Here is a 15,514-nt window from a genome sequence, read left to right on the forward strand (position 1 = left end):
TACCTCTGCCGGCAGAATCCTTTGCCATGACACCGCCCCCGCCACTTCCGCCACGAAGCCAGAGGTCCCTCCCCGACGCCGGAAGTCCCGTGGCCCTGCTTCCGCGCCGACCTCCCCCAACCCGGCGCGGAGAAGAGGAGCTGCTTCCGGCCCCGGTTGGTCGCCGGCTGGGCTCGCGGAGCGCAGCGGATCGCAGTCTCGGGAGCGTCTTTCCCCCGGACGTTGGCGCGGGTAACTCGGGCCGCGGCCGCGCCAGAAGAGTGCCGGTCCGGGCGCGAGGCTCGTGCGGGGCCATGAACGGGACCGTGAACCCGCTGCTGGATCGCGAGGAGCACTGCTTGCGGCTCGGAGAGAGCTTCGAGAAGCGGCCGCGGGCCTCTTTCCACACCATTCGCTGTAAGCCCGCGCTCCCCTCTGTTCCCTTCGGCCGCTGCTCCCGCCTCTAGCCAACCCGACTTTCCTCTTCCCTCGGACCTCCAAAGCCCAGGAACCCCTGCCTACGTCAGGTCCCTTCTCTCCTACCCCAGATCGTCCGGGATCTTGATCACCTCCCCCCCCCCGACCTTTTCCAACTCACTCCCAACCAAACCTTTCGCCACTCCCGACTGTTCTTCTGTGTTGTGATCCCACATACTTCTTCCGAAGGCTATTCGCCCCTTCTTTTTCGTCCGCCCACCCAGCTCTTCCTTATACGAAACTTAATCCTCTTTATTACCTAAATACTGTGACACCACGTCAGACTCTCCAGCTCTCTCAAGCCATCCCCCTTTCTGATGACCCTACAGGGTCCTCCACTTTTAAAGGAGTCTTTCCCGTTTGCTTGTGTGCCTCATCGACTCCCTCCTATTCCACTCTCTTCTTGCATGTCTTCCTTAGCCTTCTTCCTCCTTCATCTTTGTTTTGGTCACTTAATTTTGCGCTTACTCCCCTCCGCAGCCAAAAAATTCGCATCCTCTGTGCGTTCCATCAGAGGCTTCCCCTTCCAGCTTTCCGTGCCTCGTTTGACTCTGCTTTTTGTCTTTTGAGGTTACCTCTACTACCCAGACTTTAACTCAGCTCCAAGTCCCATGTGGGTGGAGAATAAAATTAGAATTCTTGAGCCTGGAATAAGTTAAAGCTTGAGCTATGTTTGGAAGCAGAGGAGAGGAGGCATAAAGAACGTCCACATAGTTATTATGCTGGACCTTCCTTTTCCACATGATTACAGACTCTGTCTGTTGAGGGAGGGCATGTCTATGTCCTGGGTAAAGTTTGGCTGACTGAGCTTCCATGTGTGATTCACAAGCTCCTGGCTTCCGGTCTTGGTAGCGCTAATGCTGGCAAAGACTTGTTTTTGTCTAAGGAGCTAATAAATGTGACTCAGTACATTGGAAGAGGGCGTGTTAGATAATGAAGTTCCATCTTTCTGTGGTCACCTGCCATATCATTACCGTGTCTTCTACTGACAGCAGATCGGCTCTTTCAGAGGGAGGATATTGGGATTATGATAAGAGCATCATTTCCTGAGCAGTTTCCTAAGTTGATGGTTTAGTAGCATGAGGGGCAGTATGGAATTTGGGACACTTCACATAAGCACCTGACCTGCAGTCTGAGGCTAGCATATGTCAAAATGGAGTAAGATGGCTATTCATGTACTTCAGCAGCAGCTGAGAGAGATGGGCAAGATTAACCTTGGGAGGTATAGTTCTGCTCTGTACTTTCACAAGAGCATTTTTGTTAAAGCTAGGAACTAGTGTGGCAAATCCTAATTTTGAGTTTCTATGCAAAATGAAATCAGCTTATGTCATACCATGACCTTTCATGTTTTATATAGGGTTTAACACTAACAGAGTCTTCTTAATATGCTGTTACTTCTGATCCTGTATACAACCCTGATAAAACACCTTATGGATAATCAGGCATTCATTTTCATCTATCTCTTGGGAGAAGGGAGTATCTTTGCTTAAGGGGTTTATGAATTTTAGCTTTTTTATTTTTCAAAACAATCCAGTGGGGATGGGAGGAAAAGTATGTGGGAGGTATAGATAAAACAAGATTGTCCCTGAGTTGGTAATTATTGAGGCCGGGTGACAGTACACAGGGGCTTATTGTACTGTTCTCTCGTTTTTGTGTTTGTGGGGTTTTCCACAATGAAATAGGTTTGGTTTTGTTTTGTTTTAATTCTAAATTTGTATTTTCCATTTATCTGGAGTAACAAAAATTTTAACTTTTTAAATAAGAATGCCCAGGAGGCTTACTATAAGTAACTTGTTGGATAAATGCTCTTTTGCTTTTCCCTTTAGATGACTTTAAGCCAGCATCTATAGATACTTCTTGTGAAGGAGAGCTTCAGGTTGGCAAAGGAGATGAAGTCACAATTACACTGCCACATATCCCTGTAAGTTTATGCACTGTGGAATCACAGTGAATCCTCATATTCTATGTATTGCCATTTGAATTGCCTACTATGTGAAAAACTTGAGATTTCTAAAGTTCCAACGTAAGGGGAAAAGGGATTTTGGGGTTGGGGTTGGATGGAATTCATGCTTCCCGGGTGCTTGAGTAAAAATGATTCTTTGCCATTTTCCCCAAGTTCCCTTTTCTCCCATTTGCTACAAAGTAGATGATGTTCCCCTCTGGATCCCTCACCCCTCTTTTAGATCTGCATAGTCCCCCCCTCCCCGCCCCCAAAAGAGAAAGCAAAGCCCTAGATGCTATGTTGATTTATAGCGACACCAGTTTAGGAGTATGGCACAGGCAAGCCAAGAGTTAAGGCAGGCAGGAACAGGATTGACATACTTCAAATATCTGGCAAAAGGTGAAGTCTAGGCTGAAGGTTTCAAGCAAGAACCAGAGTAACAGAGCAGTCAGCTCATTTAGGGATGAGGAACCCAGTTAAAAGCTAAGTTGAGATCCCTTGCAGAGAGATTTGTTTGAAGCTTTGCCCAAGGCAACACTGTAATCAGAAAGCCTGAAGGATCAAACAGAATACTCTTAATGAACATGTGTCACTGCATGTCGCAGTCTGGTGCTGGAACATAATAAGGTCTTGGTAACCAGTGACAGAATGAAAAGGCTCTGGATGAGAAGCTTCACGTGGAGGAAAGATTACTTGTCTGCCAGTTCCAACTGCTGTTTTGTTACTTGTTGCCTTTGGCAGGTTACATCATCTCCCTTTGGATCTTCGTTTGCCAAATGTAAAATGTAAAATGAAGAGGTTAGATAAATGGTCTCTAAGGTCCCTTCCGTCTCTATGAATAGCGAGTCAAAGAGCCAAGCAGTCTTTTATTCTATATAAGAGATTAAATCCTATAGTTGTCAAATATTAATTTTTATTTATGTCAGATATTAATTGAGCACTTACTGTGTGCTGGCCCCTTACTAAGCACCGAGAATACAGTCTTAAGCAACATAAGTACTTTTCTTGCCCTTGGGGAGCTTATGGTCTAGAATTAAATATAAAAAAACAGCAGAAAATCACGGAAGGTTTCTCTAAGGAAGTGGCCTTTGAGCAGATTTGAAGGTTGAGTAATTGAATGAGAAGAAGGGGCAGGATGTAGGCAGAAGCCTCATTAAAGCCCTGTGAAAAAGAGCTTGAGAATCGGAGAGAGGCCAGCCGCCTTCTGCTCTGGATTCCGCAGAACTGAGGGCTGAGTGGTCCAGGATGAGGCAGAAGGGCCAGGTGTCTGGTTTAAAGATTTTATTTTTTGGTCTCAGAGCAACAGGGTAGCAGTTGAAGGGCTTAGGGAGGTGAGTAGCATAATTACTCTGAGCCAGGCAGAATAATGAGTTGTCCTTAGAGAATGCTCTGTTGGTTACTTGGCCTGAGGGGAAGCCCCGGGCTCTGAAATTATAAGGAAATACAGAGATCACTTACTGGTTCTACTTTCATAGTGAAAGTTCTACTCAGTGTAATACTGAGTAATGGCTAATCTATTTTTATCAGTTCACATCTTGCCATTATTTGTAACAAACTTTCAGTCCTTAGAAAAATGTATATTACCTTTCTCGATTACTGAGAAGCAGTTGCACAGTTACAGATTCTTGCTATATTATTATTTCCCCTTGCTTTTTGCCTAGAAAGCCAGAGGAATTAAAATAGAGATCTGTTTATTCTGTTCTATTTGAGTAGCTCTAATAAAAGATTTGATGAGGTGGTCATTTGTAAATATTTAACTGGTGTGTCTGGATTGATCGTCTTACACTTTTGTGGCATTTAGGGATCTACACCACCAATGACTGTGTTCAAGGGGAACAAACGGCCTTATCAGAAAGACTGTGTGCTTATCATTAATCATGACACTGGTGAATATGTGCTGGAGAAACTCAGTAGCAGCATTCAGGTCAAGAAAACAAGGTATGTGAATAACCAGATAGAGACTGATACAGGGTTTCTGTATCTTTGCATTATCCTTCAGTTTATTTTAAAAGGAGGTGAGCCCTAGGTACTCAGTGTCCTGTTGGTAATCTCAACAGCTCTACCTCTGTTTTCTTGACAAGTCAGTAAAATACCACTTACTCAGATGTAATAAAAAGAAATAATTCTTTTAAGGCCTGAAACATGGAAGTCACTGGGGAAAAGGATGTACTTTACAATTAAATCCACTTTATTAATCTCATGATTGTTGATATAATACCACCTAATGGGATAAGATTTAAACTCCTAGACTTGTAATTATGAAAGAATCATAGAGTGATATCTATTCTTTCTCAGATTGAAAACATTGGAGGCACTCGGGTGGCTTAGTCAGTTAAACGGCTGCCTTTGGCTCAGGTCATGATCCCAGTGGGATCGAGCCCCATGTCGGGGCTCTCTGTCTCTCTGTCAAATAAATAAAAACCTTTAAGAAAAAAAATTTTTTTTCACAAGATGCATTTGAGGTATTTATAATACCAAAATAAAGTTTTGCCTATTTTTTTTTTTTTTTGAGTAGCGAGCTCTTTTAAAACTTAATTCAGCAGGTATTACATGTCTAATATGAAGCCAACTAGATTTTAAAGTCAAAATTTATTCCGTAGAAGCAACCCAGTGGTTCTGTTTTTCACATTGTGATACAGCAATTATTGTAATAGAGTCATGAAATCTTAGAATGGATGCTAAGATTTAAAAATCTTAGAGTGAACTACAGCCTGACTGATGTTTTTCTGTTTATGCTTTTTCAAGCCGTTTTTCTGTACTCATTACACAAGAAAGTAGCTACAGTTTTTTGAGGGATTATCACCTGCTGAATGCTATGCCAAATGCTTTCATGTGTTACTCTACATAACTTTACACATAACTTTTAGAAAGATGCTATTGTTACCCCACCCCCTTTTTTTTTTTTTAAATATAGCACTTCTTTTTTATTTAATTTTATTTATTTGACAGAGATATCACAAGTAGGTGGTGGTGGGGCGGGAAGTAGGCTCCCTGCTGAGCAGAGAGCCTGATGTGGGGCTTGATCCCAGGACCCTGAGATCATGACCTGAGCTGAAGGCAGCCGCTTTACTGACTGAGCCACCTAGGCGTCCCTGTTGTTACCCTTTAAAAAAAAAACAAAAACAAAAAAAAACAACACACAGATGAAGAGACTGATTACTAGTGAGCTTGTGACCTCCATGGAGTCAGCACCAGAGCTGAGCCTTGCCCTAGGCATGCCACTTCCAAGCTCCTGCTCCTCTCCCGTGTAGGATAGATGTGTGTTAATTACTTCCCCCAACCAGTGCCACTGTTACCCTCCAAAAGCTGATGGTGGTACACGTGTCTCTCACTACTCAGTGTCATCTGTGGACTAGCAGCATTTTATCACTTGGGTGCTTTTTTATTTTTTAATTTAATGTTTTAAAGATTTTATTTGAGAGAGCACAAGCAGGGGGAGGAGCAGAGGGAGAGAGAAGCAGACTCCCCACTGAGCCCCACTCCATCCCAGTCCTGGGATGGTGACCTGAGCCACCCTGGCACCTCTTGGATGCTTTTTTAAAGTGTAGAATTTCAGGACTTGCTGAGTCAGAATCTGCCTTTTAATGAGCTCCCCAGTGATTTGTGTGTACACCAAAGTTCAAAAACCCAAAGTTTGCTGGGCTAGTCCATTTACAAGAGAAATTGTTAATGAATAAAATGTTCTCCGTTTGGGGTGGAATGCTTTGCCTGTCTGCCCGCAAGAGCTGGCATGTGACAAGATGAGCAAACAGTAATAGGTCACGCAAAAATGTGCAAACTAACCAGTATTTCAAGAGCTGGTTTTACTTAGTAACTCATATACTTGTGACTGTAACTTTATATTGTACACAGGTCAAGTGAATAATCCTGTTGTCTGTGAGTTCTCATAATCCCTTTGTGTCCTACATACTAAACGTGAGCCCCGTGAGGATTGCATGTCTGTCTCGTTCATCTCTGTATGTCTGGTGCACAGTGCAGTACTGGAATCAGGCAGTTGTTGAATGGGTAGCTCATGTGAGAACATTACAAACATCAGTGTCTTGAAGTAGTCTTTAAAGAGCACAGGGATGTGCAGAGACCTATGGGTACTTGGTTCCCTGAACAGATATGAGTACTGTTTTTGCCCCTCCAATTTAATGGAGGCTATCTCATGGATATCTCATTTCAGAGCCGAGGGGAGCAGTAAAATCCAAGCTCGCATGGAACAGCAGCCCACTCGTCCCCCACAGCCACCGCAGCCACCACCACCTCCACCACCTATGCCATTCAGAGCTCCGACAAAGCCTCCAGTAGGACCCAAAACTTCACCCTTGAAAGATAACCCCTCACCTGAACCCCAGCTGGATGACATCAAAAGAGGTAAGCAGCATTTTATGGAAAACAATAGCAACTTGGAGTGGGACTTCGGGTGTTTTTGTGGCGATCACAAGGCTCTTGTATTGACATGACGGCATGGGCATTTTCTGCCATTGAAATTTCTGCAGAGTTCACCATTCCAGAGGTGATGCAGGTGGGGGCTGTTGCCACTTGCCTCATTGGATTAAGGGGGTCCAGAAATAGTGACTGGAGTTGTGGCTGTCTTGCAGCTTTTTGCTTAGAGGTCCAGGATATAAACAAGCATGACTGCCCCCTGAAGGTCTATACAACATGCCTTTAAAGCTTTGGGAGAAGAGAATTCCAAGGTGTTGGGGTGAAAACCAGGTCTGTCAATGTTAGTATAGTATCTAGGTCAGAAAAACAATTGAAAATACCAGGACCAGTGCTTTGTGCTAACACAAAGCATGTGAACATGAAAGTGCCACGGGGACCTGGCAATGGACACAGCCTAGAAAGACCTAGAGATCTGGTCAGGCTCTCTCCAGTTAGACCCCAGGCCAGGATCACCTTGGCTTTCTCCCCATACAGTGGTTTTAATTGTCCAGACTCTTTGGGAAGTTATGAGACTAAGTGTCGTATTCCAGATTTGTAAAGTTCTATGAAACAGAAGTAAATCTGTAGTAGTGGTAAAAAGGGAAAGATAAAGAGTTGTCCTTTAAGATAAAAAGCTTCCCTTTTTATCTTGTAGAAGTGCTCTCGTAGTAAACAGAATCATTCTCTGTGCAGTGCACATTCATTAAGCTGCTATTTCTGTTTTCCTCATGCTGTTTATCAAAGTTTTCACTTTAGCTGATCAGGAATTGGACTATGAGTGGTTGGTTATTGCCAGTTACGCCTAAAGGAACCATACTTGTTTAAAACCACATAGTATGTTTGGACAGGAAAATCTGGCATCTTAATGTATCCTATGATGTGTCCTTAATGTACTCAGCGACACTGGAAGGGAAACATGTTTTTCCTTCCCTGCTGTTCATTGGTAGAAAATGTAGTACCAGACGGGCTTGGCTATTGGGGAAGTATAGAAAGAGAGCAGAGGAAGAATGTCATTTCCCCATTTTCCATCAGTTACTGTGGTTACCCCTGCCCACCTCAGTTTCTTTGTGGGATAAGAAAGCTGAAAAGGACTTCAGAGGCCGCCCGCTCTGGCCTTTCATTTTTTTCAGTGTCTCGGAAAATTCATTGACTACCATCTAGGTCTCATTGCTGGTTAGAAGTAGCTCCAAAAACAAGCATCCAGATGTTCCAGTGCCTAATCAAATATTTTTCAACCCCTTAGCATAATATTTTTCTTACTTGGTGTTTAATCCTGTAATTCACAATCTTTTTTTTTTTTTTTTTTTTTTTTTAAGTAGATAAGGCAAATAGACTTGATTCATTTCTTACACAGAACAGCCATTATCTGAAACGGTTTTCTGTTTGGTTATTTGTCTCTCTGAAGACAGAGTGTTATTTTGTTGGTGTTGGTTTTAGTCATTTTGTTTGTACGTTTTTAGGAAATTAAGCAGGAGTTTTAAGTTATTCCTCGTTGCTGTTGGTCTTGCCACTTCTCTGTCTACAGAAGGTTCCATGTGTGGCCTTGAGAGGGGTTGCTGTGCTCACCCCGGTCATGTCATTTTATTCCAGAGCTGAGGGCCGAAGTTGACATTATTGAACAGATGAGCAGCAGCAGCGGGAGCAGTTCCTCAGACTCGGAGAGCTCGTCAGGAAGTGATGACGACAGCTCCAGCAGTGGGGGTGAGGACAATGGCCCGGCGTCCCCCCTGCAGCCTGCACATCAGCAGCCCTACAGTATCAGGCCAGCCGTTGCCAATGGAACCAGCCGGCCACAAGGCAGCAGCCAGCTCATGAACACGCTCAGTAAGTGTGCACTCCCTTTTTCTGGCTTTGGGGCAGTGGGAGTGGCGCATGTCAGGCCAGAGGTGTGGCTTTTGTTTATCTCTCATCTAAGTCTATACACCAGAAGAGGTTTAAGGCATAAGAAAGGATCCCGACAAAGAAAATTTGGAGCAGAAAGGAGTAAGTTACCAAAGAGTAAAAAAAGGGAAGTACAAAACTAAGAAGTCTGTTTTTCTCTTTTTTCCCTTACCGGCACAAATAAGGTCTTGTGAAGTCTGGAAAATGCTGAAACATGAACATCTTGGCTCTATATTTTTGCATTTGCCAGGCTTTTGGGGTGCTGCCTACCACCATACTGCCCCCTGCCTCCAGATCTTTGTACAGTCCTGAGAACTCCAGACTGGTGGCCCACAGCCCACAGACTTGGAAACCTGAGCCATTAGGATGTATTTGGAAACCAACCAGCCGTTGGCAAAAAGGAGAGGAAGGGGCATTGCAGTGTCTGGGTGGCTCTCAGTGCAGTTGGTACTAAAGTAAAGAAGAGCAAAACAAGAACAAACACAAATTTCTTTTATTGGATATGGGGCAAGTGCTGCTTCCTGTGCCCCCCTCTCTCCAGAATCCTAATGAATGCTCTCACCTGGCATGACTGCCTTGGAGGAGGCTGGAAGGTCTGGAGGCAATAGTGGGGAAGCTAACTTAGTTAACCCTACTACTGTGGACCAAGGAAAGGTAATTCTCAACGTCAGCACTAGAGATGTGAGCCAGAGAAATCTTTGTTGGGGGAGGGGCAATCATATGTATTGCAGGATGGCTAAGAGCATTCCTGGCCTCTACCCACTAGGTGGCCTTCTTCCTCCCTTCTGCCCGAGTTGTATCAACCCAGAATATCTCAAGACATTTCCAGATGTCCTCTGGGGGACAAAACCACCCCCACCAGAGAAACACTACTCAAGGCCCTGCTTTTCTCCTTGATTGAGTCCAGCACTGTTAGGTTACCAGTGAAGGATCCTGTCTACTCTCCCGTTTTGTGGGGCCTACATTCTAGGTATCAGGGTGTGCTTCGGTGCTCTTCTCAGTTGGCTTGGGGGAATAATGAGTTTCACATCGGGAGTTTGGTGTTCACAGTGGAAAAGTACCAGACAGCTACTGTGGCTTTAAGTCAGTTCTTAATTTTGCCCAGTTAATGCTAAATTACCCTTTCCTTTTAGAAAGAAAGAGCAAAAAAAATGGCGCCGTGGGTGTTACCTGCCTACCAGTGCCTTAAAATTCTTTTAGTTCTTTATGGCTCCAAGTTACACTGTTCTTCATTCTTCAAATAGCAGTTCCTTAACTTGGCATATCTCACAGACCGTAAAATACTAGGGTTATTTACACCAGGACTGTCAACTGGAACCAACTTATAAATCCTAAAATCACAGTAAATAATGCAAATTTGCTAACCCTGATATAAAAATACATAGAGTCATTATAATATTGTTTTTCTGAGTAGTAACCTAGGTTATATTTTCTCTTCTCAAAAATAAATAAATGGATCAATTTGAACCTGAATCAAATCAATTACATACGCAATTTCAAAACTAGATTTTTTTAGTTCCATTTACACTGACCTATTAAATATACCGCATCTTACTGTGTAAGCAGTTGTGCTCAGCTTAGCTGACAGGAGTGGCTGCCAGGCCCACACTGACTTCCTTAAGTTTAGAACATTAGTCGTCACATTCTTGGGTCTCAGACCTCTTAATTCTAAAAGTTATTGAGGACCCCAAAGGGCTTTTGTGTATGTGGCTTAGATCTATCAATATTTACCACATTAGAAATTAAAACTGAGAAATATTTAAAATATTTCAGTAATTCAATTAAAGTAATAATAACCATCACATGGTAACAAAAGTAACATTTTTATGAAGAACAAATTTTCTAATCAGAAAATATTTAGTAAGAAGAGTAACATTGCTTTACAATATTACAGCTCTTATGTCGGGCTTAGTAGAAAGCCGGATTCTACACCCATTTCTGCATTCAGTCTAATGCCGTTAAGTTGTTCAGGTTGATGTAGGTGAAGAAAATCAGGCATCACACAGGCGTGGAGTAGAAAAGAAAGTACCCTCCGGAAAGGTCCCCAGGTCCTCAGAGCAGACTTTGAGAAGAGCTGGCCTAGCTCTTGTCGTAGTTCACTTTTGTGGTGTCTGCTGGGGTTCTGTTAACTCTTATTATCATCTGAGACTGAAATGTTGAGTACTTCTGTTCTTCACTCCTAAAACCTAAATTCAGCACACTAAACAAAGATCAGGGGCTTTACGAAAGCTCATTAGTTGAGTTGAGGTTTAAAGTAACATGAATATCCTGGACAGAGGTGTCCTAGAGGGAATCCTGGATTAGCATGTTCCTGGTATAAACAATATTCAGCTTCCTTACCAGGAAGCCTAACTCCATGTTATTTTAGCTTTTATAAAGCAACTTAATATGGACCATTCTAGATGGTGAATCAGTTATTTATAAATGCTTGGCTTGCTATTTATTAGCACATTTAAAAGCTGTCTGGCCTGCTCCTGGCCTGTACTATCCCAGTAAGCAGCATCGCTGTGGTTTGCAGCTCCCAAGAATGGCATTTCTTTAAAAACGTCAATTGCATCAGTTTTGTCACTGAGCCAAATTGATTTTCCTCCCTAATTAAGTGGAATTGGCCTGGTTTTACTGTAGTGTGATAACCAAGGCAGTCAGACAAAGAACTGTGGGGAAGTCCTTTTGAAATTGTATACTTTTGGTGTGATTCTGTTTTCTTTTTATAGGAAATGACTTGCAGTTGAGTGAGTCTGGCAGTGACAGTGATGACTAGACGCGGCTCTTTCGAAATCAGCTTCTCGTGCACAGAAGTGCTGCTGGACCCGGCTGCGCTCGCACAGAGCCCCGTGCTGTGAGGGACACACTGTGGATCAGTGACTGTGTAGGAGTTTGAGGCTCTGGAGGTCTCAGATATTCAAGTCTTTAACTTAGTGGTGGTGGGTGATTTTCTCGTATAATTTCCGAACAATCTCCTGTTGCAAAGTAGAACTGTGGAAGAACTAACAGAATTATATTTCTATTTGATTAACACTGTTCATGGACAACAGACCAATGTGCCCTGGTCTAGGTTACTCAAAGGCCTTTATCTCTACCAGGCCGGTGATTCCGTTTTGAACCTCAGCAGCCACCTGTTTGGCCAAGTGGTTTGCACCAGTGAAATGAAACCTGGTCTTTGAGGGGTAGGAGAGGGAGGGAAACCTCAAACTGCAGCATTGAAGTAGTTAAAACCACTTTACACTGTTGAAACAAAGTGGTAAGGAAGTTTTGTTGGACCCAGCCTGATAAGCTGTGTAGAAACAGACTTCGAGAGAGAGTCCTAGAGCATCCGCCGGGCAGGACCCTGGAGCTCTGCTAGTTCAACCCCCTCATTTACAAATAAAGAGAAGCCCACGGTTGGCTACGGCCAGTCTCGTGTCCCCAGTCCAGGCTTTCCCTGCTGCTCCCTCCCTTGAATCTCATTTATTGGAACTGGAGATTATTATGCTTGACACTGATAGTTGTACATTGGAGCTTTTATTGGATTCTAAAAGACAGAAGTGTTGGGTACTTCTGACTCAGATTCTGATCCAGAAAGTCCCTAACTCCATGAGGCTGGGTGAGCAGGTTAAACCATCAGCCACTATGCTGACACTCAAGGTACAGTCAGATGGGGGCTCCTAGTTCCATGCAGACCCATACTAAGGGTTCTTTATTCAGTGCATTCTAGTAGGGGGAGGTAGGAGTGGAAGAGAGGTGTACTGAAGGAACCTTTCTGAACAAAAGAACCAGCAGCAGGTTTTCAAAAACCAGAATCTAGATAGGAAGCAGTTCTGCAATATGAAATGAGCACATTCTTTGAGAAGACATTTCTGTTCATGCTTTTCTACCACTGTTTGTGCCTGACTCCCCGACCGATCTGTATTTTTGATATAAGAAAGTCACAAGATTGCCTTTTTGCCATGTGCGGTTTCCACGTGAATCTTACAGGAAACTGGTCACTAGTAAATGTTCCGTATTCGAGTGAATGTGTGATAAATTGTCCTGTGATTAGTATGGAATAGCCCATTTCTATAATTGGAATGAATACAATTTGAAGGTCCTGAGAAATTTCTATTTACTTTGGTTCACTGGGTATCAAGAACATTAAAAATGATTTTCCTTCCTTGGGTTCCTCCACTCAAAGATGGCCTCTGCTTCCTTTGTTAGTGGATGGAAGCAGTCTGGACCTGGAAGGAAGTAGATGATTCACAGTGGGGGCTCTGGTGAGAGTTGCACCTTATAGAGTCACCTGTTGGATGGACACAGTGCCTCCGGGTGAGCTGGAGATGTGGGCCTGGCACCATCATCCAGCGGCACTCTCACACCACCCCACCCAGTACAGATAATAGGGTAACAGACTAGTACTCTATGGTGGGTTCTTAACCCATCATGAGGTTTCAGTGGGTTTAGTGGCAGGTAGGAATTTATTTATAATGAATTGATAATTGTTTTATAATTCCTTGGTAATGACAGCTCAGGGAAGGTGAAAGTCATGACTGGGAGACTTATTACTGGATATTGGAATTGATTCACAGCTCTTAACTTGCTCAACTTGGGGCAGGTTCCAGGAACTTGAACTAAAAATATCTATTTAAACCTCTCTCTCTCTTTTTTTCCTCCCAAAGTCTTGATTTATACAGACAGAATTGTGGTTTTGGTATGTTGGGTCAAGATGTTTGTTTCTATAGGAAATGCTTGCATGTGGCACTGGGTTTGGTGATTCGAGCTCTCTCGGCTTCAGACCCTTTCCTCTGTCACCCATCCTGTCTCACACTGCATGGTTCTCCTCTAGCCTGTTTCCATTTTGTTCTCTGCACAAAACCCCCTCAGTTCCCTCACTCAGCCCTCTAGCTTCACCCACCAGAACAAGAACAAGAACAAGGAATCTTTTCTTTTCAGAAAACAAGAATTTGGCCTCAGAGACCACTTCTCATGAGTAACCTCATGCCAGCCTCACTGGACTTGGTCTTTATGCCTCTGTGCCTTCTCAGTCTCTCCCTCCCCTCTCCCCCGCCAAGCCCCAGTCCTGACGCTCTGGAGATGCCATCCTCATGGACTCTTCCCCTGTTCGTTTCTGCCCACTAGAGTGCTGTGTGGACATACTGACCTTCCTCTTCCCTGAGCTCTGGTTGCTGTGCACTCCTTAAAAGCAGGGACTGTCCTTCTCATCTCTGTTCCTTGGGGTGTCCACAGGAATAGATAATTCAGATGCTTATAGCCTGGTGGGGAGGAGGGAGAGAAAACCAACCAGTGGAGTACAGAAGGTAGACATGGAGAAAACATTCCAAGCATTTGGAGACAGCTGGAAACGATCCATGCTGATTTTCTTGGTTTCAAAGTCTCTAACTGAATTGTTCAAATTGCCTTTTCTTTGTCCTGTACAACTTCTACCATACCGTGGGTCTTTAGGCAAGGTATAAAGACTTAAATCTGAGGTACCCAAGGAGCCATGGCAAGCCACAGTAAAGATGTGATTTGGAGAAATGTAATACAAATTAGAGATGTGTGATGATGCCACTCATTAACTACTTTATTTCTAGAGCAGAATCATTGTTTTCTCTGTGTGGTATTAATAAGTGTGTACTTCAGTGGTGGGAAAACTTGAAAATTCCAAAATCCTTGCTATCTTTATTGAGAGGCTGGTTAAGTAGGGTGTATGTATGGGGGGGGGTGTATGTGTATGTGTGAGAGAGATGTATTTATTACATTATTTTGAAAGATAATAGTCTGTTATGTGGATGTATATTAGGTACAGCCAAGTTGGAGGTTTCCATTTGGCAAGGAATTTGAAATTCTGAAACTCAGGCCTTAACCAGTAGGTTGGAAGACAAGACCAATTGAAGCGTTATGAAATGTGTTTTTGTTGCTTCTGTCCTGTCTTGGGTTTGTTGTCTTACTCTTTAATGATTTTTAAAAATCTCATGCCTAAAAGTTTATTTTGCATAATTATGAAGTAGATGTGCATGTTTACATTTATGTAAAATATTTGCTGTGTAAAGTTTTTGTTTGTTTATTCTCTTAAAGATCACTATATTTAAGTAAAAAAAAAGGTCAGCAATACACTCCATGACTTGGTGGATTTTATTTTCTTACTAGAAATCAGTGAAAAATGTAGAGTTCTATTAAGAATCCTTTATGCTTACGCCTACTTATCTAAATGGATTCCTTTTTAATTTGGTGTTTATGATCATTAGGATAAACACCTCAGTTTTAAAAGGTGTGAAGTTCAAAACCAAAGGTTGTCTTTAGCAAGCCAAATGGCATCTGAGGCCATTACTTGGTCTGGAAAGGCAGCTTAGCTTTGAATCTGAGAACCATGCATGGGTTAAACTGAATGCCTGGACATAGCCTAGTCATTTTAGCTCACCAAATTCCTTCCACCTGCCCTGCCATGCCACTCATCCAGCCACACAGACGCTCACAGGCTGGAGGTGATCCTGCCTCCTGCTTCCATGCCACATACAGCAGTGCGTAGCGTACATCAGTCTTGTGGTCTTGGCTCCAGGTAGTCTATAAACTTCTAGGTGGGCAGTGACCCTTTTAATTCTCTGGTGTCTTTCACTGAATGGGTGTTCCATATACTTGGACTGACGATAATTACGCATTAAGAGAACTAGGCTGGGCCGGAGGAGTCAAGATGGCGGAGAAGTAGCAGCTGAGACTACTTCAGGTTGCGGGAGATCAGCTAGATAGCTTATCTAAAGATTGCAAACACCTACAAATCCAACGGGAGATCGAAGAGAAGAAGAACAGCAATTCTAGAAACAGAAAATCAACCACTTGCTGAAAGGTAGGACTGGCGGAGAAGTGAATCCAAAG

The 15,514-nt window shown here is 43.3% G+C and overlaps 1 protein-coding gene and 1 long non-coding RNA gene across 2 annotated transcripts; one reads left to right on the plus strand and one right to left on the minus strand.

The window, feature by feature from the left end:
• The first annotated feature begins 26 nt into the window (after positions 1–26).
• On the plus strand, positions 27–11,725 carry EAF1 (ELL associated factor 1). The gene is made up of 6 exons (XM_032869731.1): positions 27–396; positions 2,283–2,377; positions 4,200–4,336; positions 6,567–6,757; positions 8,399–8,632; positions 11,404–11,725. The coding sequence occupies exons 1-6, from the start codon at positions 27–29 to the stop codon at positions 11,448–11,450; spliced, it is 1,074 nt and encodes a 357-aa protein (XP_032725622.1). The 3' UTR covers positions 11,451–11,725.
• Positions 3,034–4,082, minus strand: LOC116874768. Its single transcript, XR_004384057.1, has 3 exons — positions 3,983–4,082; positions 3,747–3,823; positions 3,034–3,161 (listed from the first exon to the last, which is right to left on the minus strand). It is a non-coding gene; the product is annotated as an uncharacterized LOC116874768 (long non-coding RNA).
• Positions 11,726–15,514: the final 3,789 nt, after the last annotated feature.

This window comes from Lontra canadensis, unplaced genomic scaffold (genome assembly GCF_010015895.1).
Source record: "Lontra canadensis isolate GAN:19392208 unplaced genomic scaffold, GSC_riverotter_1.0 scaffold38, whole genome shotgun sequence".
In the NCBI taxonomy this organism is placed as follows: Eukaryota; Metazoa; Chordata; class Mammalia; order Carnivora; family Mustelidae; genus Lontra; species Lontra canadensis.